Source organism: Onychostoma macrolepis, chromosome 18 (genome assembly GCF_012432095.1).
Source record: "Onychostoma macrolepis isolate SWU-2019 chromosome 18, ASM1243209v1, whole genome shotgun sequence".
NCBI lineage: Eukaryota > Metazoa > Chordata > Actinopteri > Cypriniformes > Cyprinidae > Onychostoma > Onychostoma macrolepis.
The window spans coordinates 13,288,909-13,315,195 of record NC_081172.1 but is presented as its reverse complement, the minus strand read 5'-3'; the positions used below and the strand labels follow the sequence as shown (position 1 = coordinate 13,315,195).

Below are 26,287 nucleotides of genomic sequence, written 5' to 3'. Positions count from 1 at the left end.
GGAGGCAACAGAACACATCCCTTCGGTCTAACAATGATGGGTATTCAAGACTCAAGGAGCTGGAGAATGGAGTGAGCCAACACTCAGAAACAACTGTTCATCAACTTTGAAAATAAAAACAGCTCTGATTTATGAACGCAGACCACTGAAGCATTTCATGCTAAGTGAATATGCATACTTGCAAACCAAAAATATTGACAAGGCAAGTCTGATTACTAAAACAGGCATCACCTACAGCAGTTATATAGGCTATCTGATATAATCGAGTTTGGAGTTACTGAGTGATAAAAGAATATTCTGGATTAAATACTTTTTCATTTTACGCTTTTCAACAGCATATTTCCTGGATCACCACAAAAAATATTTTGACATAACTTGCACACTTTTCTTGTAAGTAACACACAAGTATTAAAGTATTGTTTTTTGTTGTTGTTGTTGTAGTAACAAATGCAACTTAAATTACAAAAAAATTATATGATTTAATATGTTCAATTGTCTAAACTGTTCTATTTAAAAGGTAAAACAGCTTTTCTAGTCACATAAACTTCTGGTTCTGCATTCAACAGTGATGCACCAAAATTTCTGTAGTTGTGCAATATCAAGAGGTGGCTCGTTGCCAACTTTGAAAAAAAAATTGTTTGATTTACCACATCATTTATCACCACAATTCCTGTGAATATATTTTTATATTATTTTATATTATTAGGTATATTTATTTCACATCTAACATGAAATATAACCGAGTTTACAGGCTTCAAACAGCCATGACAAGAACCGTATATAATAGACAAAGTTAATAAAGGATTCTATGTGGATTCAAGATTAGTAATTGATTATTTTATGGCTATTCTCTTAAAACAGGACAATAACGTTCATTCCAGTTCTCAAACATTAATTGTCCCACAGATTTTCCATTGTATGTGCGTAACAGAAAATATGATTATTGGTTGCTTTTACAAACTTAAGGACAAGTTGAAATTGTTTCCTGTTTTAATCAACCACTTGCCACAGATCCTTTCGATAACATTTCACTTGTATTGACCCAGGAAAATTCCTTTAATAACATTATCACTAATTACGGTGAATTCCTGTGAATGCAGTTTTTGTAAACAGTACTTTGCAGATAATTTGGCACATCTAATATGCAAAAGTAACCAGGTTTACAGGCTTCACACAGCCATAACATAAGTATTAATATTATAGACGAATTTAGTAAATGATTTTGAATTTCAGATGCGGTCAAAAACATTTGCATTTACCCAGGAAAATTCCTTTAATAAGATTATAGTTTTCAGACTTTGAATTAGGCACTGCACATTAGGTGGCCTCTCCTCTCTCTGCATTTGTTTATCTAGCTGTTCTGTAGTCAACAGGGCATTGCCTACTCTTCTCCCTGTGTCCATTAGTGAGCATGTGATTAGCATTCCAGCAAAATTCCCTTAACGAGCCCTGGTCTGAGCACACAAACACACGCAGAAAAAAACACCATACATTCGCCAGCATATACACACAAACTGTATCTCAGATACACACAAGTTCAGTCTGTTCAGCAGCCAGTCAGGACAAAGGAATGGTCCATTTCCTGACCCATAACACAGAGTTGAGTGAGCATGCCCAGTGCAGGACCGCTGAGCGAAGGCGAGATGATGATGATAAGGAAACTCACATCAGCCCCTAACACTCCTCCTCCAGTCTGACCAGCACAAGAGTAAATCACAATGTTTAAAATCATTATTAACCTCTAAGGAGATGGGTTTTAGGTAGTAATGAAACTTAATTTGAAACAACAATTGCGTTGCCTCTTCCTACATACTGTAGGCAGCAGCCTTCTAAGGCAGCATCCTAACCATCACAGAAGCTCATAAGTGACTCTGCAAAGGCAAGTCTGTTAATGGTAAAGCATGTGCATCACACAAATAGTGCTTTTCAAAGTGCATATTCATTCTGCTAATGCTCAGTTGATTCAGAGTAGTAACTGACTTTCATTAAACTCTTAAAGATACATTGATGAAGACCTAGAGGTTGCCATCAGACGTTGAGGTTGCTAAACTTACAATGTGACACTGTATTATACTGTTCATACAGTGCTGTGCAAAATTCATAAGGATATTACATGCTTCACAGCAACATTTGTTTAAAGACAGTTATTTATATATTTTGTTTTAGTGTGCCTTTAGGATATATCAATGTTAGATTTCTAAACATTCCATTAGCAAAGCTGCAAAAGCTCTCACCATCATCAGGGAATTTTGTATGGAGGTTGTTCCAAGCTTCTTTGAGAATTTGCCACAGTTCTTCTACGGATTTAGGCCGTCTCAACTGCCTCAGTCTCTTCATGTAATCCCAGACCGACTCAGTCATGGTGACATCAGATCTCTTTGTGGACTGTACCATTTGCTCTTTGTTTATATAAAAACCTCACTGGATTATTACAATATTTGCAAAAGGAGTGTTTGGAAACCCATACTTGATATCTAAGTGGCAGCAAAATGACATAAAATTTTTTTTTTTTAAAGATATAAATAACCATCTTAAAAGACTTTTGCATGGTACTATATATACGCTTCCGTTCAAAGGTTTGAAGTCATACATTTTGTTTTAGAAAAAAAATTATTAATTAATCAGCAAGGATGCATAAAATTGATCAAAAGTAACAGTAGGCCTAAACTTTGTTTCGTAAGATTTCTATTTCAAATAGATGCTGTTCTTTTGAATCTTCTATTTATCAAAATCCTGAAGAACAGTAGAATGTGGATGGATGGATGGATGGATGGATGGATGGATGGATAGATAGATAGATCGATAGATCACATTGTTAGCTTAACAATTCAGAGTAGAATCAAGTGATATTATTTCCCCAAAGCTATTCTGCATTATTTCATTTCAGGGTATGCCATCTTCCCAGTGTTTGTGTTTGTTCTGCACTGCTGTTTTATGTTTTGTCCACAGATGAGCAATGAACGATCTCTGAGCAGTAATCCAGTGGAGAAAGATTTCCCCGTGGACCCCGTCCCAGATAATCGAAGTTCTGCAAGACTGTCTAAGGTCTGTCTGATTCCCTCCTTGAGAACAGGAGATAAAATCCTGATAAGGAGCAATATGATTGGAGGAAGTTCTGCACTAACACTAAGATCCAAAGATCAGTTCAGCTCAGCTCATGATTGAAGTGGATAAATGAGAACATGTAATCAATATGATATGATATCATGCAAAGGCTGTATGATCAGAGAAATAGCTGATCTGAGCAAGACGTGCAAGCACACAAGGGTGGCAAAATCTCAAATCTCAAAATCATATCACATACAGGTATATCAGAGTAATTATATCAGAGTAATAATCCTGTTAATTGTATAATGTATGACAACATTGTTATTTGTGCTGGAAAAATGGTATATTTAAAAAGATACATGCCTGTTTTTTTGGAGAACAAAAGTTCTTGAATTGAGAATTCAATTACTCTTCTTCTTCTATTTCTGTATCTCATATATTTAGTGCAGTTTCAATCAAAGTCATATAGCCAGGTGATACTCAGCCCTAGTGCACATATTAAAAATGTGTGCAAAAAACAACTGATTCCCAAGATTCATTCTTGTTCAATCACATTGTGGGTCTAGGTACCATTGAGAGACTATCAAGAGCGATGACAGGTTTGCAGCTCACAGACAGCGATTCAGAGCCTCTCGCTGCATTCATCGCCAATAAATATTTACAATCCATTTATTTCATCACATACACACACATGACAGAGTGTAAAATGGCCAGCTCAGTGAGCTGGAAGCGGAAACATGCAGGAGACCAGAACAATAGCTCTTCCCAGCTGGTGCCACCACCAGATCCATCAGTGTGTCAACGGCAACGGATGTATGTGAGTGTGTGTGTGTGTGTGTGCGCGTATGAGAGTTTTAGCACCTTCACTGACAAACACATCAGTCAGACGTAAAGCGCATCCTCACACACCATCAATCTGCCATCAAACAGACATTAGAACACACACCGGTCAGTCAGCAAACACAGTTCAAAGGCCGTATTCAGCTGGTGAGAGCAACCGCTCGCAAAAAAAGAAGAGAAAACGATTGGTCAGCTGTACAAAGCCTCTTCACGGAGTATTTTTTTTCCACAGAGAATTTTTTTAATAAAATATAAAATAATGGGCCCTGTGGTAGAAAACCCAGGCTCTGTATTTTGTGAAATTTAACTCATTAGTGATTCAAGGTGATGGTAATTTATGGTTAATTTGTTGGCTAATTATTTTTAGTGTAAAGCCACAAGTTAAGGGATAATTCACCCAAAAATGAAAATTCTGCCATTAATTACTCACCCTCATGTTGTTCCAAACCCATAAGACCTTCGTTCATCTTCAGAACACCAATTAAGATATTTTTATGAAATCCGAGAGCTTTCTGACCCTGCATAGACAGCAACACAACTAACAAGTTCAAGGCCCAGAAAGGTAGTAAGGACATCGTTGGGGGTGAGGGTGAGTAATTAATAACAGAATTTTCATTTTTGAGTGAACTCTCCCTTTAAATCCATCATAAAAAGATACAGAGGGATACATATGCTGTGAAAGTGTGAGGAATGTTCATTTCATTTTCACTCAGTGCCTCTTTCCTCTCTGAGGGCAATCCTATAAGACATCCTACCGTGCGCAAACAACACTGCTCTACTGGGCATCACATGTGAGCGTACGGGCTGCTGTATCTAATCAATTCCAGAGTAATATCTTCTGTACTGTGATCAAATAGGTACAAATAATATCAGAATAGTCTGTGTCCTCATCCAGCAGCACTGAAACCAAATGCTGAAGGAGGATGATCTTGTGTTGTGAAGCTTTAAGGCAGCGTGAGAGAAAAAAACTAGGTGCTAAAGACACACCCATCAAAAGTAAACAATAACCAAAAACAGTCTGGCACATGACAAGTGTATAGTTATGAAAACAGGACTCAAGTAACTCTTCCTTTGCACTCAATGTTATCTTAGCATGAGAATGTCTAGTTAAAAATAGCTGAAACATTTCAAGATCCCTGCATTCACGTTGCTAGTTGTTTTTAAATGCAAGAATTCAAACTGTGTGTAACTCTGCTGTTCTCTCTGTCTATCTCTGGACATCTACCAAGGCCTTAGTCGAGGCAAGCCTCTCTTTTTTTTCTACACTCTGACGAGGCTTTCAAAAATGCCCACAGCCCAATTACTATAAACATCTTTCTCTAAGTAAATATTTTCCAGATTATCCTCTTTTAACGTGTTGCCTGCTAGTACTAATGCTGTAGTTTTCATATTATCCTTTCCAACTATGACAGCTGCACAATTCATGTAATCTCTGGAAAGATACTATCATAGTAATTAACAAGATGCTCTGCACTACTCAAATGCTAAAAAAACAAAAAAAAAAAAACAGGGATTGTGTCTTGGGAAGCTGATATGTGACAAAGGAAACTGTTCCATGACACAAAAGCTATCCTGAGCGCTGGGGTGAAGCCTGTGGCATTAGGGGCTCTTTTGGACGATGAAATGATCGAGTGCTGAGGTGCCTGTGTATATTAGCAGCACAGTGGCTGTTGACATGACAGCAGTCTAGCCCAGACTCACTTTGGCTTCTGGGAGTTTCCAAGCCCAGAGCTCCTGGACACAGTCTGGAAAAGAAAAGAAAGGAATTGGGGGAGAGAGAAAAAGTGAGAAAGAGAGGAATGGAAGCATGCATTCCAGTGTGGCGGTCCAAAAGTCTGCAAAATAGCTTTCCAAAATTCAGGCACAGAACCTGTCCACAACATTACACTAACATTGCATAAACATTTAATGGACACTGTTTTGCAGTAAAAATGTCAAAGAAATTATGCATAATAAAAACAGCCGATGACTCAAAGGTTGTTTATCCACTGAAAAGTGTATGTAAAGCAATACTGGCAAAACATTGGGACTCTTGGAAACTTTACAGGTGGTACAACCATCATATCAACAAAGCTTTAAGTCTCTTTCTCTCTCATGCAAACAGATCCCACAGCCTTTCTTTACTTCTCCTTATTCCATATATTTCGTCTTGACAATCCCTCCTTTTCACTTCATATTTCTCCTACTCGTTCCATCTCCTAATGTCTTTCTGTATTTCTCATCTCATCCTCTATCTTTTACTTTCCATTTCTATCTAATCCATTCTTTTCCTCTTCATCTTTCTCAACCCCATCCCCCTCTTTTTTTCTCATAAGCTGGGGAACGGTCTGTGAATGAGCAGTAAATTGCTTGCCCTCCCAGTTCAAACCCAATTCACATGGCAGTTGAGCAGATTACCTGCCCAGCCAACAGGGCAACGGGGCACAGGACAAGAACAGAAGCTTTTCCGCAGACTCTGAACACAGTAGATTGGTTCATCTGTCCATCCCACATACATTACCATTCATCTCCTTAATGCATATCAATCGGACCAACCCAAGTACAAAAGATTCATTGTGCATAAATTTTGCTTTAAATGGGACCAAACATACAATAAGCTTTCCAGATTTTCGGGTCCAATCCAGAGCAAGCCTCCAGGAACATTAGGAGTCCCTCAGCCATGTAGCTAAATTCAGAGACCAGGAAAAATCCAGGTAGGGGGCCCAGATGGCAAACCTTTCATGTCATGAAGAACAAGGCCTTCTTTTACCAGTCTGCAATTGGCCACATTGGTTACCTTCATTTGTTGCCAAGTCTAGCAATGATCCATGAGCCACAGGGATGAACACAGGGCTTCCACCTGCTATCTAAATTAAAGACCTTGATAAACGCTGCCTCTATCTGAAACCCATCATTTACCTGCTTCACTGGGTAGCAAGATCTACTGGACACCTGTACTGAGACACATCTATGCATTCAACAGAGCATAAACATCCTACTTATCACCAAAGAGACCAATTCAATGGGCTTAGTCAATACAATCGCAGACCTAAAAGACCGTAATTTGAAAAATGACCACTGCAACAAACATCTCCCTTACTGTGGAACTGATGTCTTCCTTTTGGACCCAAACCAGTCTCACATCAGCACACATGAGCAACTCTAATAAAGATGCATTAGATGAAGTATAAAAGTTTGTAAGAACCTGTGAGAGAAGAACTAGGCTGTGAGAATATGAATGTCCAGCAGGTATATCTATAAAAGCCAGCTGTGGTTCATTAATGGTAACTGATGAGTTTGCAGTGGATGGCTGGAAGCGTTCCGGAGATCATGCTGGGATTCTTATACAGCACTCTGAGTGTGCTACAGGAAGTACAGCATTCCTATAGCACATAAACTTTGTAATAGCTACTCCCTCCTGAGACTAACATGCTAACACACACACACTCACACGAGGACCTTATAAAGTAAGAAAAACATCAGCACATATAAACAGCTCGTACATCAAGAAAAGGATGCCTACAAAAGCTAATTTCCATCTCAGAGTAAAAAGCAAAGCAGATAATTGTCAGGTAAAAATTAAAATACAAAATAGAGTCATTTCGCGATTAATAAAACATGAGAAGAACATTTTACGATTACAATAAAGTCACAGTTAGAATTAAAGTCACAATGATCAGAAATAAAGAACAACTGTGAGATTAAGTCACAATGCAAAATAGTGTCATTTTAGATATGAAGTCGCAATAATGAGAATCAAAATAACATTGTGAGATATAAATTGAAAAGTGAAAAATATAAAGATGCCCTGCAACGACGATAAAGTCACAATTTTACAAGTTACAACATTATGACAATTAAGTCGCAATTATGACACACAAATAACTGACATGTCACAAAATAAATGATTCAACTATGATAAAATCAATTAGAAAGAAACAAAAGAGAAACAAATTGCGACTGTGAGATGTGAAGTCACAATGCAAAATAAATTCACATTTTGATAAAGTCACAATAAGAAGAAACAAAACATTGCAAGATATAATGACATATAAAGATGCGGAAAAATAAGTTAAAAACTTCAATATAGTTGCAAATAGCTTTTATACTCTGAGACAGAAACAGATTTCCATAGATGCTGGATTGTTGATCATAAACATGGACACATACATTGTCTTTTAAGTGAGAGAGTGAATATTCTAACACTGGGACTGTTATTAAGGAACTAATCTCCAAACAGTAGCACAAAAGCAAGATCGCAGCTGTCGCTGGCCACTCTACGAAACCAGCAAAGTCCTACGAGAGATCGAAAGTCAATCTTCAAAATCAATTTTCTTTCACATCTAGCTTCTTTGTTGCCTACAAATTACTTTTTCTTTTACCGCAAAGCTGCAGTAATAACGTGAAACGTCCCTTTATTATCCTTCTGCAAGCGTGACTCACTGGCGTCGACTTTAAAAAGGCAACAAGCTGCTTAAAGGTTGCCCCTCTAGTGGAAAAAGGGGAGATGCAACATTGGGGTAGCACGTTCTGCAGCTGATGCAACTTTAATCCGCTGCACTGCATTGATAAGGAAGAGGGACAACGGTCTCCAGAAAGGTCACATTATAGCAGCTGTGTGAAATGGAGTCGCCCACTTCAAAACTGTCTCTCGTTTTGTCTCACTCTCCCCCATCACCTCCTCTCTCTCTCACCTTTCGGTCTCATGCTCTCTCTCCCTAAATCCCCAATCACACCTCACAAGTTCCCATCAGCGAAAAGGTCAACAGGAGCAAGAACACATCCGCAGCGACTTCCAATGAGACGCTTCCTCAAGGAGGACCACGGTAAGGTGATGGTGGAGGTCAAGCCAAATCAAAGAGGGCACCCCTAATCTATTACAGCACCAGAGCGAAATAAATTACATTAATTATGCATTATGCTTGCTGTTTATCCGAGAGACCCTGATTATAATAGCTTCAAGAGTGTTAGCATACACTGTACATTTATTTGCATGCCACCAAATGACCCCGGATTGTCCCAGAGGTCGGATACTGAAACCTGGAATGTAGTTAATACATTGCGAAGTTGATTAATCTGCCTGATCCATCAATTATGAAATTGAGTTCTGGCATTCCAGCACATACATCCCAAACACTGTTGCTTTAATTTAAGGAATGCAACATACAGTGCAGCGTTAACCTTCACGTGGATTAGCGGGACTTCGACTAAAGATTATAGCCTCTTCATGCTGCTGCAGTGCGGCTTAGGCACATCAAATAAGAGGCGCACACTCGCACGTCAGTGCCACACACTCACTCAAGCACGCTCATTAACATTAAGAGTTCCCATGTGCATATACAATATGATATTTCACGTACACACTCATATGGACACACACAGCTGAGAGGATGTGATTGAGGTGCTCTACACTCACACGTCCTTAATGAGCATCCAGACAGAGAGGTTCATTAAAACGCAGGCGGATGCTGATGATGTCATGCCCTGTGGAGAGGTTCATAAGGACAGGAGCAGTGTTGTTACTATTAACTATTTCAATGAACAAATTTTAATAGCTTTAGTTTTAAAGCTGAAATTAAATATAAATACTAGATGAAAAATTTAGAAATGCTGGTGTGGCAGCCAACTGAAATAGCTGAAGTACCAAAATTATAAAAACTAAAACTGAAATAAAAATAAAGATAAATAGAAACATTAAAAACCTAATAAAAATGAAAAAAGCACATTACACAATTACAAAAATGTATAGAAAATCTAATTCTAAACATTAATGAATACTATAACAGTATATGAATAGTACTAAAAATAACACTGGACTCACTATTTCTTCTCAATAGTTAGGAAAGAGGTCTATTCAAGCATGTCAAAAATTGTGAAGGGGATGGTGGTCCCAGAATATACAAATTGATTGTTTTCTATCTGTTGTCCACATACAGCATCTTCTGTAATCTTCTCCTTGTCTTTATCTTCCTGTTCTACCTCAAAATTTCCATTTCTCTCCCTTTGTGCTTTACTGTTATCTTTTCCCAAGCCTCTTATGGTGTCTTTCCTCTTCTTCTCTCTGTGTCCTTCACTGCAACCCTGCTCTTGTGTTGCCATTATGTCCTTCTCTTTTCAACTTTCATATGATTTTCTGGTTCTCTAGAGGCCGTTACACTTGACTCTTCCAGTCCTAGTCTCATTTGTGTCTCTTTTTCTTCCATCCCCCTCTCTCCTGGCTCCTGCTCTTCATCTGACCCTTTCACTTCATCACTCGTCACTGCCAAGCTACTCTGCAATTCAGAGGACGATCAATCTGCAGATTGCCTGGGTCTAGCTGAGCTTAACTGGACTGGGCTGGGCACATCTGATTTGAACTGGATTGGACTTTACTGGGCTGGCCTTAGCTTAAATAAACTGGACCTGTTTAGCTAAAATGATGAAATAAACTGCATTGAGTTGGGTTTAGCTGAGTACAACTGGAATGGTCTCAGATTATCTAGACTGAAAACTACCCTGTTGAAAAAAAAGCATATGCTGGTTAAGTATGTTTTGAAGCATGGCTTCTGGTTTGAGCTGGTTTAAGCTGGTCCTTAGCTGGTCATGAGCTGGTTTAAGATGGTCCTTTGCTGGTCATGAGCTGGTTTAAGCCGGTTCTTAGCTGGTCATGTGTTGGTCCTATAAGCAACTAGCTCCTGCTCAGGACAAGCTTAGGACAAGCACATGACCAGCATAAACCAGCACATGACCACCTTAAACCAGCTCATGACCAGCTAAGGACCATCTTAAACCAGCAGCCGTGCTTCAGAACATACCTAACCAGCATATGCTGGATTTTTCAAAAGGGTAGGCACAACCTAACTGAGTTTAGCAAAACTAGAGTGGACTGGGTCAGTCTTAGTTGAGATAAACTGGACTGGCCTTAGCTAATCTGGACTGAACTGGCCAGACTATTCTGGACCTGACTAAGTATAGCAAAACTGGAGTGGACTGGGTCAGTCTTATTTGAGATAAATTGAACTGGCCTTAGCTAATCTGGCCATTCTAAACTGGACTTGGCTGCGTTTAGCTAAACTTGTCAAGACTTGACAGGTCTTATCTGAGTACTGCTGGACTGGCCTTAGATAATCTAGACTGATTTGAACATGCTAAACCGGACCTGACTGGGTTGGTCTTAGATGAGATTAACTGGACTGGCTTTAGCTACTCTACACTGAACACGGCATGATAAATTTGAAATTGCTGGGTTTAGCTAAACTGGACTGATCTAGGCTCAGTTTTGTTGAGCACAACTGGATTGGCTTTAGCTAATCTGGACTGAACTGGGAACAGTAAACTGGACCTAACTAGGTTTAGCTAAACTGGACTGGACTAGACTGGGTTTAGCTGTATACAGCTGGACAAGCCTCAGCCAATATGGACTGTACTGGGCAAACTAAACTGGACTGGACTAGACTGGGTTTAGCTGAGTACAGCTGGATTGGCTTCAGCTAATCTGGTTTGAGTTTATCCGAGTTTAAATGACTGGGTGTAGCTAAACCGGACTGGACTGAGCTGGATAGCTCGGTGGATTGGTTTTAGCTGAATCGGTCTAGTCTTAACAGATGTCTCTGTCAGGTTCACTTGTAGGTACAGTTCCCTCCCCCATCCCATCATGCACATACAGTCTAATCTCAGACAGCCCGGTGTGATTGATGGCGCTCCATTAATATGACCACGGCGCACATCAGCCAGCAGATTTACGACGGTGGCGACGGGACGATTTGGCACAAGCAGTGGCAAAAACAGACACATGCACACAACTATACTCACTCGTTTTTCTATCTCCCTTTCACTCTCACAGCTGCACTATAATGAGGATCCACATCAGGATCCAGCGTCCACCGAGCTGCAAACAAATATGTGCAACACCATCTCTCTTTGTCTACCAACACAATCACTCAACACAAAACATGAACACGAGGCATGCAAATTCTGCACATACACACCCAACATAATCTCCATCTACAGACGTGCACACACACATATTCCCTCTATCCTCCCCCTTCTAATGCTGACGAAAGAGATTTACAAGGCAGTGGAACAAAGGAGCGGGTTACACTGAGTTCAAATCATCATATGGTGAAAAAGCCCTGCGTTTCATTAGCGACTCAGCACAGCCAAGCCACGTTGACACACACATATGACTTAAACAACAGCATAAACAGAACTCTAGAGAGGGCTGCGCATTCATAAGAGTCAGTCCTGCTGGTCTGAGACACAGAAAACAAGATGCTACACTTTAAACACCCTGGGGTCAAGAGGAGGGGGTGTTGTGACTTGTTTAGAGGAGACGTGTTTACCGTGACTCTTTTAGGTCCCGTGAGGACCGGCATGTGTCCTCCCAACCAGCTGAGAGCGGTCGTCTGCAGGACAGTCAACGCCAGGGTGAGTAAAACGACACCGGCTTTTGAAATCATAAGGGGCCTACTTGGATTTCACACTGAGTATGTCCCCCACTGCTGCAAATATAACTGCAAAAAAGCTTTGCAACACAAAAGCAAGCATGCACGCGCGCACACACACACACACACACACACACACAGACTGTTAAAAGCAAGGAAACTAAAATGAAAAGAAAAAAGAAGCCTTTAGAACCTTTAGAGTGACAAAAGATGAGGGACAGAGAAAAACAGATGAATAAGAAAAAAGGGTAAAAAGCATTTGGCGAGTACAAAGAGGCTGGAAGTATGTGAAGCTATATTCAAAACAAAGAAAACCAGTCAGAGAGTATCTTTTCGGAGTGATCTGTTTGTTTGCCAGGATGAAGACACTATCACGGCACACAAAACCACTAATTCCATACACTGCATTCTTTTCCTACACTATATCAGTCAGACACTTGCTTTACTCTACCATGTGAATATACAGTATTTGTGCATGTAACACAAGCCATTCAGAATTGAATAGAGAATGACTTTTTAAATTTCAATGATATTCCTGAATTGTAATTAAAATTGAACCGAGGTAGCAAATCCAATGAAAAATGCAATTCAAATTTAAATGCAAGGGAGTACAATGAAAATTTGTTTTAAAAATGTTTTAGAAATTCATATTATCATAATTTTAACTAGAAAAGTAAATGTAAACCAATAATGGCTTAAAGTATTGAAGTTTGAAGGTTTGCAGCCTTTAGACAGAGAGAATGACAGAATGATAGATAAAACGATACAACAATGAAACAAACAAATAAATAGAACAACAAACAAAAAAAATGAAGTGAAATGAATGGAATAAGAAAGATTGACAGAAAAACAGAAAAAAATAATAGATAGAATGCTAGATAGAACAAAAGAAAGACAGAATGGCAGAATGAATGATAAACAACCGAACAATAGACAGAAAGATAGATAGAACGATAGATAGAACGATAGAACGATAGATAGATAGATAGATAGATAGATAGATAGATAGATAGATAGATAGATAGATAGATAGATAGATAGATAGATAGATAGATAGATAGATAGATAGATAGATAGATAGATAGGTAAATTTGATTCAAGTCAATTCAGTTGAATTCTGAATTCTTTTAGTTCAGTGTTTACATAAACACGCAGATGAACGCCAGCATTCGATCGACAAAGTTCAGCTGAAGAATGTGAGCGCTGTCCAAGGTAATTCAATTTTCATGCTTTACATACAACTCTCCATACTACAGAAAACACACACACACATAGCCTATAACACAACACCATTTTCCCTTCATTTGTATTCTTATGCAAAATATGTGTGCCACGTACCAAGACATAAATGAGAACGATGAATATTCACACATATACCCATATACTGCATACTAATGTGAATGGTATTTAAATTGGATGAATATGAAGAGATGTTTGTCAAAAGACTCCTGAGGTGACATAAACGTTAATATTTACATTCATATTCATCATCTGTTCACCTGCAGCTGCTTCTAGCATTCCTATTTTTCTCTTGAGCTGACAAGCAATAAACTAATGAGCGTGTCAGCTGGTCTCTGGATTAAGATGTGTCCGGTGTAAGAGTGTGTGTATTTGAGCAAAAAATGGCCGTCCTTAATCACTAAAAACGGATAAAGATGCCTGCCGCGAGAGGCAAAGCAGGGGCCGCTGATGTGTGACTGCGTGAAGGAAAGAATGTCTATGAGATGAGACACTTACTATGCAAGGACAAGCACGAATAGTGTGATTTCAGAGAGGAATTCATAGATGTATTCACAAGCGCATGTCGCAATTCATCTTTGGAGTCGTGCTTGTTCATGCATGGCATGTGTAGCATTATACGCTGTTTACTATGAGTTACGCTGCCAATGAAACTCACATGTGGAAGGCTGGTGGCCTCTAGTTGCCAGGGTAACGCATACAAATAGCAAAAGGTCTTTATTGGTTGATTGAAATGCGACAGCTCACCTAAGCCAACATTATTAATATGTATGTGGAGTATCATCTATGACAAGCACCAAATGTCAGGCGTCTGAGAGTGATCTAGCAAGCTCGTTCCCTGCTGGCGTCGCATTTAACCTCTCGCGGCAAAACTCCGAGGGACGGTGGGGGGGAATATGTGCAGGCTTGCTGTCGTAGTGCACGCTCTCTGGGAGCCATCCAGGGGATGGGATAAAGATCCAAAGCTGAGGCAAATGACGTTAACAGCCAAACATTAATACCCATCAATATGTATGAAGCAGAGCATGTGTAGAACTCAAACTTATGAATTTATGTATTAAAGGAAGTATGCGTGCATCCATACACGCTTGTAGAATTTAAGTGAAAATGTATGGAGATATGCATGTCTGGACACATGTTGGTAAAGCGTCAGTGGAGCAGTGTCTTCATATTGTTAACCGAAACTAAAACTGAAACTGTTATAAATCATATTTGTGAACTGAAATAAATCTAAAATAAAATATAAATATTAGATAAATTGCCTTACTAAAATAAGTTTAAATACTACAATTACTAAAACTTGAACTGGAATAAAAATAAAGCTATATATAGAAATATTTAAATAAATAAATACAAAATTATAAAATCAAGACAAGCACATAACATAATGACCTAAACCTAGCTAAAATTAAAATAGAAACTGAAAATATGAAGTAAAACAAAGAGAAACTACAATAGTGTTTTTATAACACCAAAATAACACTGGTTCTACATTGATTAGGCTAATTTCATTGGCTTTCTGGCTAAAACAATATGACAGCATAAATAATATGGCTAGACAAAAAAAAAGTCTGAACTGATGTGATAAGATTAAAATGCTGTATACTTTGTAATAATGGCAAGCAAACAAACAAATTTTTCTTTAGTTTATGACTGAAGTTTGAATTTATTATTTTTTAAATTAATTTTGCATAATGTTATAATAAATGTTTTAAACAAGAAATACTTCAACTATCCGCAGATCAGTTTTTGGAGATTTTTATATATGTTAAATATTAAATGAACTGCATAGTTGGAGGAAATATTACGATTTTCTTGCCATTTCTTTTCTATGCATGCAAAATGGACTATTAACTGAAATATGCCCAAACTGTTCAGAATTGAATGGAGAATCCAATTCAAACAAGTTCAGATTAAAACCCAGACCTAATAAATAAACCAATGTGGGTTGCAATCCTGAAACTCCTGCAGGGTTCCTACTGATGCAAACAGGCTGCAAACACTAGATTAAAGTGCCTTAGCCATTACACTTGTTTGTTTTTCACTTCTTGGTGACATCTGTTGGTCTCAGGTAAACGGAATCACACCAGTTGCATGGAAAACGAGGCACAAGACAAGCAAACCATACTCTCGTCTTTGTGGTAGAACAGCTGCTGCGATCAAGCTAGAACACCCCGGGCAAAAACAGCAATCTGGCTTCTGTTTGTTGAAAATGGCGTGGGACATCGGTACTCAAGCGATGCTGAATCTGAACATACACTATTCTTTCTTACTGGCACTGAGCATTATCTTAAAGAGTTAAACAGAACAAGGCACAGACCACTGAGGTGGTCTTCCGAGACCATTTCCTCACTTGGATGTAAAGAGCAGAATTTTATTTTTTATTCATAACATCATCAAGATGCCAGTTCTCCTAAAAACAGCAGTGGGAAAATATATAGGTAAGCTGCCAAGACATGCAAATTAACCTCATTCCTCCCACAGGGATCCGCAATGATGTTTTGCAGAGCTGCGCATCCTCCACAACCCCGTATTAGTAATCCACTGACTTCTTCCACTTAACTTCAGCCAGTGAGGACATTAAATCGTGTTCCAGTATGTCGAAATGAGATGCCAAAAGCAGCAGGGAGGCAGAACACAGGTCTCACAGGTTGAGACTCGATGGAGAGCTCTGAACTGAGACTCTTTTGGAAGAAACAGGTTCATGGTGCAAGAACAGATTTTGCCTCAGGGTCAACCATGTATACTAGTGAATATACACAGTATTAGTAATATTTATCAATTCTTGATTACAGTACCATGTTAACACAAGTAACAAATAAATCTGAATTTGTGACAGAAACTGTCAATATGGACCCACTTTGAGCATCCATCAAAACAAATCCATTGCTATAGATATTTAGTAAATACTGCAAGAGAAAATTACTTTCAAGGGGCTTTTGGTCTATGAGGCCATTGCACACGGACATAGAAAACATGACCAAATCTTAAAAAATCTCAAATTTGGTTAATTGATTTACCAATAAATAAATACATCTACTTAAAGCTGCAACAAGCTAAAAGGCCAAAGGTGAAAGGTCATAAGGTTCTTCACATATGTGACCCTGGACCACAAAACCAGTCATAAGGGACAATTTTTTTAAATTGAGATATATCCATCATCTGAAAGCTGAATAGAGCTTTCCATTGATGTATGGTTTGTTAGGGTCGGACAATATTTGGCCAAGATACAACTATTTGAAAATCTGGAATCTGAGAATGCAAAAAAAAATCTAAATATTGAGAAAATCCTTAGAAAGTCCTTAGCAACTCATATTACCAATCAAAAATTAAGTTTTGATATATTTACAGTAGGAAATTTACAAAATATCTTAATGAAAAATGTTTACTTAATATCCTAATGATTTTGGCATAAAAGAAAAAAAACGATCATTTTGACCCATACAATGTATTGTTGGCTATTGCTACAAATATATCCGTGCTACTTAGGTTTGTAAGTCACATATGTGTTAATCATAAAGCAATGTAACATTAAATAAAAAACAAACAAAAACATAACGTTATTTTAAAAACGGGGGGGAAATGTGTTTAACGTAAGTATTCTTGACAATGTAATAAATCCAGTTTGTTGTTGTTGTTGTTGTTTTTGGGAAAATAAAATAGCCTAGCCAAAAGAAACGTGAAATATTTAGTATGGAAACCGCATGGATTCAGAGGCTCTGTGTCAAAATCTTGTGAGCTGCCTATATAGAACGTATTTTTGGGCATCACTGGCACGCGCACCATTTCGGACATCCTCGGAACGCGCCTATGACGCCCTACAGAAATTCAGTTCCATGCGCTGAAGTCACTAGGTTTTGACACACAGCTCGTGTATTGTCTTGAGTGAACTACGAAAATTCAGTTCCACTACCGTCCTGAACAGCTGCATATAGCGAATGACCAGTGTGCATCACCACAGCAATTCCGTGAGCAAACTGCCCATTCTTCCAGACCCACATTTGGGCGTCCAGTACAAAGCATGCAAGTTATTATCAAGCAGTTCAGTAACTTTTCCACATCGCGATGAATCAGATCAGAGGTTAAATTGAAGAACTTACCGGTACAGACATCTTGAGCTCCTTCTTTCAATCCACTACAAAGCTGATGCTGATTTTAACGGACCAGTTTCTTCCCCTCTAACGGTTTTTCAGCAGAAAGCATCAATTTGTGTTGTTAGACTTCTCTCGGAGTCCTTCTATTCCATGTTGTCTGTAGTAAGGGTGCAATCCGCGCCTCGATGGGGTGAGAAGTTTGATGTGAATGTTTCAGATGTGTCTCCGCTCCACCTCGCACAGGCAGCGCTGCGCAGTTTCAGTCCTCCTCTCCAGAGAAATGCTGTTGGGCTACTAATAAAATGGCTGTATTTGAATGAAAACGTTTCTCCTCTTCACTCGTTTTTTCCCCCCTACAGTAAGGAATGACCTGGCTTGTGTTTATCTGTATTGCGGTGGCGTACACTGACACTTCATAGCACAGCGAACCAGCACGCTGCTCGCTCGCTCGCTCTCTCTCTCTCCCTATGATGGAATCATCAAGTTCTGTTTAAAGGGATAGTCTCCTGTTACCTCTGTGTGGATAAACACGGCATGGTTTATATTATACGGAATAACGTGTTTACATTCGATGCGTTTATGCCAGTCTCGTGCTATTTAATGTTCTTTATAGCCTACTGATTTAATGTCCCCTGTCTCACTGGAAAAATATTTTTCGTGCCTAACAAAACACATTTTGTAGTATACTAGAGAATAATTGGCAGCTATAATTCAGTTAAAGACAAAAATCTGTTCACATTCAAACATTCAACCCCAAACTAGTATACTTGGTATATGTAGCTAACAGTGCACGTGATGTAAATTTCATAATCATTATGGGCCTTGAATTTGTTGCACTAAACAGTTTGTGCACAAGGCAGCAACACAGGCTTGGGCCCTTGTTTCAAAGTTGAAAAAGAGATGTAGGAGACGAAACAATGATAAACAACTGCAGATGCAACAACAATAGACACCCATATTGATGAGCAATTGTGTTCTGCCGAGAAATAGTGAAAACAATAGAAAAGGTTGAATCTTTATAGTGCGCACGTGTCGAATAAAAGACTATGCGTTTGGATGTACATGCACGTTTGTCAAAACTACAGTACACTTTCAGCTTTAAGTGTACCAAGCAGCGGAATGCTGAACATCCATTTTGACTGTTTAAAAAATTATAATTTTAATTTAGCTATGAATCATCTATAACATTTTCATGCAAACTTGGATCGAAATTTGTCTATTGACAATGAATGATGCTTTGTTGCTCAAATCACTGTCACTACAAAAAACTCTTATTGTAGTTATAATAAAACATTTGGTTACTTGGTATCAAATGGAAATTGTCAGAATAAATGTTCTCAAAGCCCAATTCACACTGTCAGCAAAAAAGAAACCTAGAAACCACAGTAGTTGGTTTTCAAGTCACACCACATTTGCATAAAGTTTTTCTCAGCTTTGTCGAGTCACGAGAGAAGCCCACATAGTCACCAACAGTCAGCCATGTTGCAAAAATCTCCAGCTCTCATTGAAAATGAATGAGTTCAGGCCACATTTTTGCTTAAGTCACTGACTGTGAATGACACTTTTTACACTAAAGATTTATTATTCATTGCTTTTAAAATACACTAGGCTATTACATTTGCCGATCTCTTTTTATTACAACCCGAATTCCGGAAATATTGGGACGTTTTTTAAATTCGAATAAAATTTGATTCAAATTTGATGCCTGCTACAGGTCTCAAATTAGTTGGGACGGGGGCATGTTTACCATGGTGTAGCATCTCCTCTTCTTTTCAAAACAGTTTGAAGACGTCTGTGCATCGAGGTTATGACTTTCTGGAGTTTTGGTGTTGGAATTTGGTCCCATTCTTGCTTCCAGCTGCTGAAGAGTTCGTGGTCATCTTTGATGTATTTTTCATTTACATACATGCAAGGTCAAAAAACACTTTAGTTTTCTCAAAAAATAGATTTAATTTGATCTCATTTCTAAATGATTCGTAAATGACTAAATTGCGTAAATGCGAAGCAGTTCGAAGAATCAGTCTCTCTAAACCCCTCCTTTCCGTGAGACCTCACTGCTGTGATTGGTCTACCGCGTACAGCGCATGTCGGAAACGAAACGCCCATTGCCATAACGGAATGACAGCCCTGGAGACTTGTCAATACATATAAAAAATGGTATCGATTGTACCTTACCAATTCGAGCCAGAGTCTGATGATGAAACGGTTGAAGTGGCTGATCGACAAGAGACTGATTCGCAAGCACGACTGGAGCAGGACGTTTCTCAGTGGTAAGTGTTAAGTGTTAACAAGTTTTTTGATAGACAATAACTTTATTTATCGTGCACTGTCGGCTTCACAACTTTGCAGATAGTTTATGTTCACATACAGCTACATGACACACTGCATGAAAGGTAATATTCGAAAAGACATAATAGGGGCACTTTAAATGAGCCTTGGCCCACAGGACACGATGGTGCTTCTGGACCATGTTCACATATGGCTTCCTTTTTGCATGATAGATCTTTAGTTGGCATCTGCAGATGGCACAGCGGATTGTGTTTACCGACAGTGGTTTCTGGAAGTATTCCTGGGCCCATTTAGTAATATCAATAACAGAATCATGCCGATGAGTGATGCAGTGTCGTCTGAGGGCATCCAACAAAGGTCTTTGGCCTTGTCCCTTATGCACAGAGATTTCTCCAGTTTCTCTGAAACTTTTGATGATGTTATACGATGAGATTTGCAAAGCCTTTGCAATTTGACGTTGAGGAACGTTGTTTTTAAAGTATTCCACAATCTTTTTACGCACTCTTTCACAGATTGGAGAGCCTCTGCTCATCTTTACTTCTGAGAGACTCTGCCTCTCTAAGACATCCCTTTTATGTTACAGACCTGATGTCAATTAACTTAATTAGTTGCTAGATGTTCTCCCAGCTGAATCTTTTCAAAATTTCTTGTTTTTTCAGCCCTTTGTTGCCCCCGTGCCAACTTTTTTGATGGCATACACCTCTACACCTCTATCACAGTGCTGGATATGTGGATGCATTGGATTGGATCCATTTTGGCCTGCTTGGCATGAAATTTGAAATGAGCTAATTTAGTGGATAAATGTAAAATTACTTCGTTTAAACATTTGTTATGTTATCTATGTTCTATTGTGAAAAAAATATTGGCTATATACAATATATTCAATATTGGTGATTTGAAAGTCTTTTAGTTTTCATTTTATTCAAATAAAAAAAAAAAAACGTCCCAACATTTCCGGATTCGGGTTGTATTTAAAAATCAACAATACAGAAACACAAAAAGGTGTTGTGACTGCATGTCCAGTTTTCAATTATGTTAAAGGTAACAGGTGCATTTAATAAACCCTTAAGATGCTCCTTAGTGACAAAGAGCAATCAAATAACATCTATTCAATGAGCAAATCTTTAACACTTGAAGAAACTATAACATAAACTATATTTTTACTCCACAATGGATGATGTTTGGTTTGAAAATAACCAATTATGTTTAATTCTCTTTTAAACTTAATTACTGATTTCTTGTTTTCATGGCATCCTGCTGAGGCGTTTGCTGAACATAGCTTGGAAAACCACCATATCTGCAGAAACACAATCTCCTTGACAACAAAATATATAGTATATATTTAGTATAAAAAGTAGCAATTACCCATTAACATGATGAAACGGGCTGCAAACATTCTAGCATTTGACTTTGAAAGAAAACCAGTTATTAACACAGATTGGGCAAAAGATGCTGATACCAACAAAATGTTTGGCCTTTCAAATTAGCTGATGCTGGACAGTTGGGGTTACTAACAAATATTACGTCTTCAAAAAACGTTTAGATTTAACATAAAAAAATCAGAGATAATACAGTCAGCCTCTCATCTACAATAAAATTCAGTTTAAGGAAAAAACAGTGCGTTATTTAGCAAACAGCAGATAGAAGTATGTGTTGTGGAGGACGATTAGTTTACTCACTGACAGCTATGCCATGAGCACTGTGAATAGCTTTTAATTATACAGGGCAGCTGTGTGAAAGAAGTCAAAGGTCCTCTTCTTATCTTCAAATGTCTGTTAAATTGGTGTCATGGCACTCCCTCCCTTCATCTGCCAACATTGGCTTATGTTGAAAGGGCTAAAATACAGAAAAGAAGACCTTCAGAAGGGGAAAAAAAAAAAAAAAACTTTTTGGTGGGCTGCCAAACCAGTCAACTGTTACAAGGCTGAATTTACTGCAAAGATGAAAAAAAAACTTTAAAAAAACACTCTCGTGGTCTGCAATTGGATATTAGCCACTGAGCCGGCCCGTATACAGAATCTGCGTGGGCAGATTGGAACGCCCCTCATTCATCAAGTTATATACTGTACATGCGACACCTCCGCATGTCTGTTTATTAAATATTTTGGGTAATTTAATGATGCTTTCAGGTACCACTGTGGTAGTCTTAGCTCTTTTTAATATATTTTATCCATAATGAATTGCATTCTGCAAGATTCCACTGCAGAAAAATGTTAATACTGCAGATTCCAAAAAGACAAGAATGTTTATCAAGGTCATAAAAAAAGTGTGCTAACCTTAAAGGCAAACCATATAGTTCAGCAGGCAATGCATTGAAAATGTAGGAGGAAATCATTTTATTGTAGCTTACACATAGGGAGTAGTAAATACCCAGCAGTGCTTTAAAGCTCCACTTAACTCTGGAGACCTGGAGGTAAGAGGCATTTGGAACATTTTAGCCAGCTGTTATTTTAGGTTCTCATCACAGTGATTGTTTATAATTGTCCTCTCAACAGCACTGTCTATTTTTAAGGTTTCTGCCCCTGTTTGAAGTCATGCACTTGGTGACAGACAGATACACATGCCTGGAGGTGAAGTTTGTGCTATATATACACTACAGGAATTCCGCGTGGACACCTAAGGCCCTGTTGCTCCATAAAGGTCTTTTTATATAGCACACTGCTAAGGGTCAACACCTCTATCACAGTATTGGATATGTGGATGCATTGGATTGGATCCATTTTGGCCTGCTTGTTTGAATAAATAGCGCATTCTAAGTAATTTTAATAACTGACAGTTTGTTATACTACTCTGAAATCGCTCAAGAAATGTACCCAATAAGATAAGAGGAAATAGAGAGGGGAAATGCAAGTACAAAATGTCAGGAAAGGAAAAAGTCTTGTGAAGTGAAAGTCAAAGTTAATGATAATGGCAGAGACAATTGCAAAGGGAAAATCAGACTTGTGTCATCAACATGTCTATGTGTAATGCAAGATGAAAGCGATGGAAAAATTGAAAAAGTGACAGAAGAAAAGGGATGAAGGCATTATTTAGGAGCTAACAGCAGTGTTCAGACCCAAGAGAGAAAGTAAAATCAGGAGAGGACAGGTGCATTTGAATAAAGATGAGGACGATAGGCTCCTCTCCACTCCTGAATACCACACACTTACCATCGACTTTGAGTGGACGGGGGAGGACATGAATAAAAATGAGTGTGGCTACCTCTCTATACTCCCACTATGCCTTTACATGCAAAGGGTGATATGCATTACGTGAATGTTTAAAGGATTATTTCACTCAAAAATGAAAATTCAGTCATCATACCCTCGCTATGGTCTAAACAAGGGACTTCCAAGCTTCAAAAAGGACACAAAAGTATACAAAATATATGATGATACAAGTCATCAGCCTTCTGAAGCCAAACATAAAATAGCTTTGCATAAGGAAAAGACTGAAATTTAAGTCATAATTCAATGAGCTGTTAACTATTGGAAAAGGACCCTTCTCACATTTCCGGGGTTTTAATGCCAAGGTAAGAAAAGTATAGCGTTATATATGTAAGCTTAAAAATGAAAATATAAAAAAGGTTGCTAGATTTATGACGTTAATAACTGTGGATCCATGGATGGAATTAAACATGGAACAACAGAACTAATCTAATTTGTGAACAAATCTCCCAGGTTTTGTGAATTCATTGGTTAACAATTTCACTGGATAGATCTGACTGAAAAGATGGCTCGTTCATGAAGCACATTAATTCTCTAATGAAGCACAAGAAGAATATCAGGGTTTTTTAGTAAATTCATGTTGCTGTTTTGACATTTTTGAAATTCTGCAGCTCACATCCTCATTCATTTTACTGAAAAGAGTGGCCAGGATATAATTCAAAAATGTACCTTTTGGGTTAGTAGTGATAGTTTTCATATTTGGGGTGCACTGTAACTTTTTAAAGGGATAGTCCACCCAAAAAAAAAAAAAAAAGGTCCCACTTTATATTAAGTGTTCTTAGCTACTATATACTTGCATCAAAAAATAAGTACAATGTACTTATTGTGTTCATATTGTATTGCAAAACATTTTTGCTGCTATTGAGGTGGGATACTGCATACTGGTATGGTTAGGGACAGGTTTGGTTGTATGGGTGGGTTAAGGTGTAAAGGATGGGTCAACAGTGTAATTATTTACATAAATTAATTACATGCAGGTATTTTTAAAATATAAGTACAATTTAAAACATGTAATAAGTGTATCAAATGATTCATTTAAATTTAAGTACATAGTAGTTAAGGCCACTTAATATATAAGTGGGACCAAACATATTTGTCATCATTTACTCACCCTCATGTCACTAAGACATATGTCATTATGTCTCACCCTCATGTCTATGTTTTGTCCATGTTTTTTGGTTACCAACATTCTTCAAAATATCTTCATTTATATACAACAGAAGAAAGAAAATCACAGAGTTTTGAAACATGAGGGTAAGTATTTTCATTTTGGGGTGAACTGTTTCTTTAAGAGTACAGCTATGCATGGAGTACCTGCAAATGCCATGTACTCTGTGATATGATTGTTTCTGTATGCTCATGTAGGCACATTTATTTATTTCTGCCTGTACCAGTTTGTTGGTGTGAAACACAAAAAGCTCACAGTGCTAAGCTTTGAGGACATTGATTAAGTGAGGGAATGCCAGTATCATTCAAATTTCCACCTGCAGAGTCTGATGTTTGCACAGGACAACATCAGCGCACAAAACAGCTACTCATCTCCATTTGGGAAATAAGCAATGCAGCAGTGAGGCAGGGGACTGCTGTGGGGGTCAGCCATTACAGAAATCTGGAGAGATGCGTGGAACATGCTGAACATCCTTCTAAATGGTAGTCGAGCAGCAGGAAATGGCAGTAAACAAACTTCGTGCCCACACAGGCCTACGCACAGGGAGAGGGAAGATTGAATTATGTACACAAGACCATTATCTTCAAGTGAAAGGATGAACAAGTTACCGCCCATGCTATCAAAAGACCCAACATGGTTTTTCAGGAAAAATAACAAATTGAGAATTGACATCAAAAACAAACAGTACTGTGATTTAGTCTGAAATACATACAGTGGGATGCTAAATTTTGGGAACCCCTTGTAGAATCTTTGAAAATGTGAATAAGTCATACCAGTCAAATCAGTCACAAGTAGCACGGGTATATTTGTATCAATAGCCAAAAATACATTGTATGGGTCAAAATTATCGTAATTATCGTACCTACCATAAATATATTAAAACGTAATTTTTGATTAGTAATATGCATTGCTTGGACATTTTTAAAAGCGATTTCCTCAATATTTAGATTTTTTTGCACCTTCAGATTCCAGATTTTCAGAGTTGTATCTCGGCAAAATATTGTCCTATCCTAACAAACCATACATCAATGAAAAGCTTATTTATTCAGCTATCAGATGTTGTATAAATCTCAATTTCGAAAGATTGACCCTTATGACTGGTTTTGTGGTCCAGGGTCACAAATAAGAGAGATCATAAGAAATGCATGTTATTTTTTATTTAGTACTGTCCTAAGTAAGATATTTTACATAAAAGATGTTTGCATACATTCCACAAGACAAAAAATTGCTGAAATTGTTAATGGGGTCATATGATGTTGCTAAAAAGAACATTATGTTGTGTATTTGGTGTAATGCAATGCGTTTACTCGGCTCGAGGTTCAAAAAACACATTATTTTCCACATACTGTACATTATTGTTGCTTCTCTATGCTCTGCCTTTCTGAAACGCGTTGATTTTTACTAAGCTCGTCGTTCTGAGAAGCAGGTGTGCTCTGATTGGCCAGCTATGCAGTGCGTTGTGATTGGCCGAATACCACAAGCGTGTGATGGAAATGTTATGCCCCTTACCATGTTTTGATGCCGTGTCCCGGTGCGACGAGACTAAGACAATAAAAACCCATCATAAACGAGGCATTTGTTGCATTAAGTGAGGACATATACTGATTATAATGACAAACAAGAACAAACAAGAACCTCATGAACAACCATCACAAAAATAAAAAAAATAAAAAACACACACAGTATTAAGAACCAAGGGTTCCCAAACTTTTGAATGGGGTTATTTTAATAATTTCAGCTATTTTTTAGTCTTGTGGACTAAATGTAAACATCTTTTATGTAAAATATCTTACTTAGGACAGTACTAAATAAAAAATAACATGCATTTTGTATGATCTCTCTTATTTTGTTAAAATTATTCACATTTTCACAGATGCTTCAAGGGGTTCCCAAACTTTTGCATGCAACTGTATACTTGTTGATTTTGCTCATATTGTTTTTGTCATATTATGTTTATGTTTTAATGTTTTTAATGCTGCTTTTGATCCATCCTTGATTCAT

The 26,287-nt window shown here is 38.0% G+C and overlaps 1 protein-coding gene across 1 annotated transcript in view; it reads right to left on the bottom strand.

The window, feature by feature from the left end:
* Window positions 1-18,071, bottom strand: part of bcar1 (BCAR1 scaffold protein, Cas family member) — a 98,218-nt gene extending 80,147 nt beyond the window's left edge. Inside the window, exon 1 of the mRNA XM_058750933.1 lies at window positions 17,630-18,071. Within this exon, the coding sequence (XP_058606916.1) occupies window positions 17,630-17,641 (12 nt within the window). The 5' untranslated portion in view covers window positions 17,642-18,071. The remainder of the gene's footprint in view (window positions 1-17,629) is intronic.
* Window positions 18,072-26,287: the final 8,216 nt, after the last annotated feature.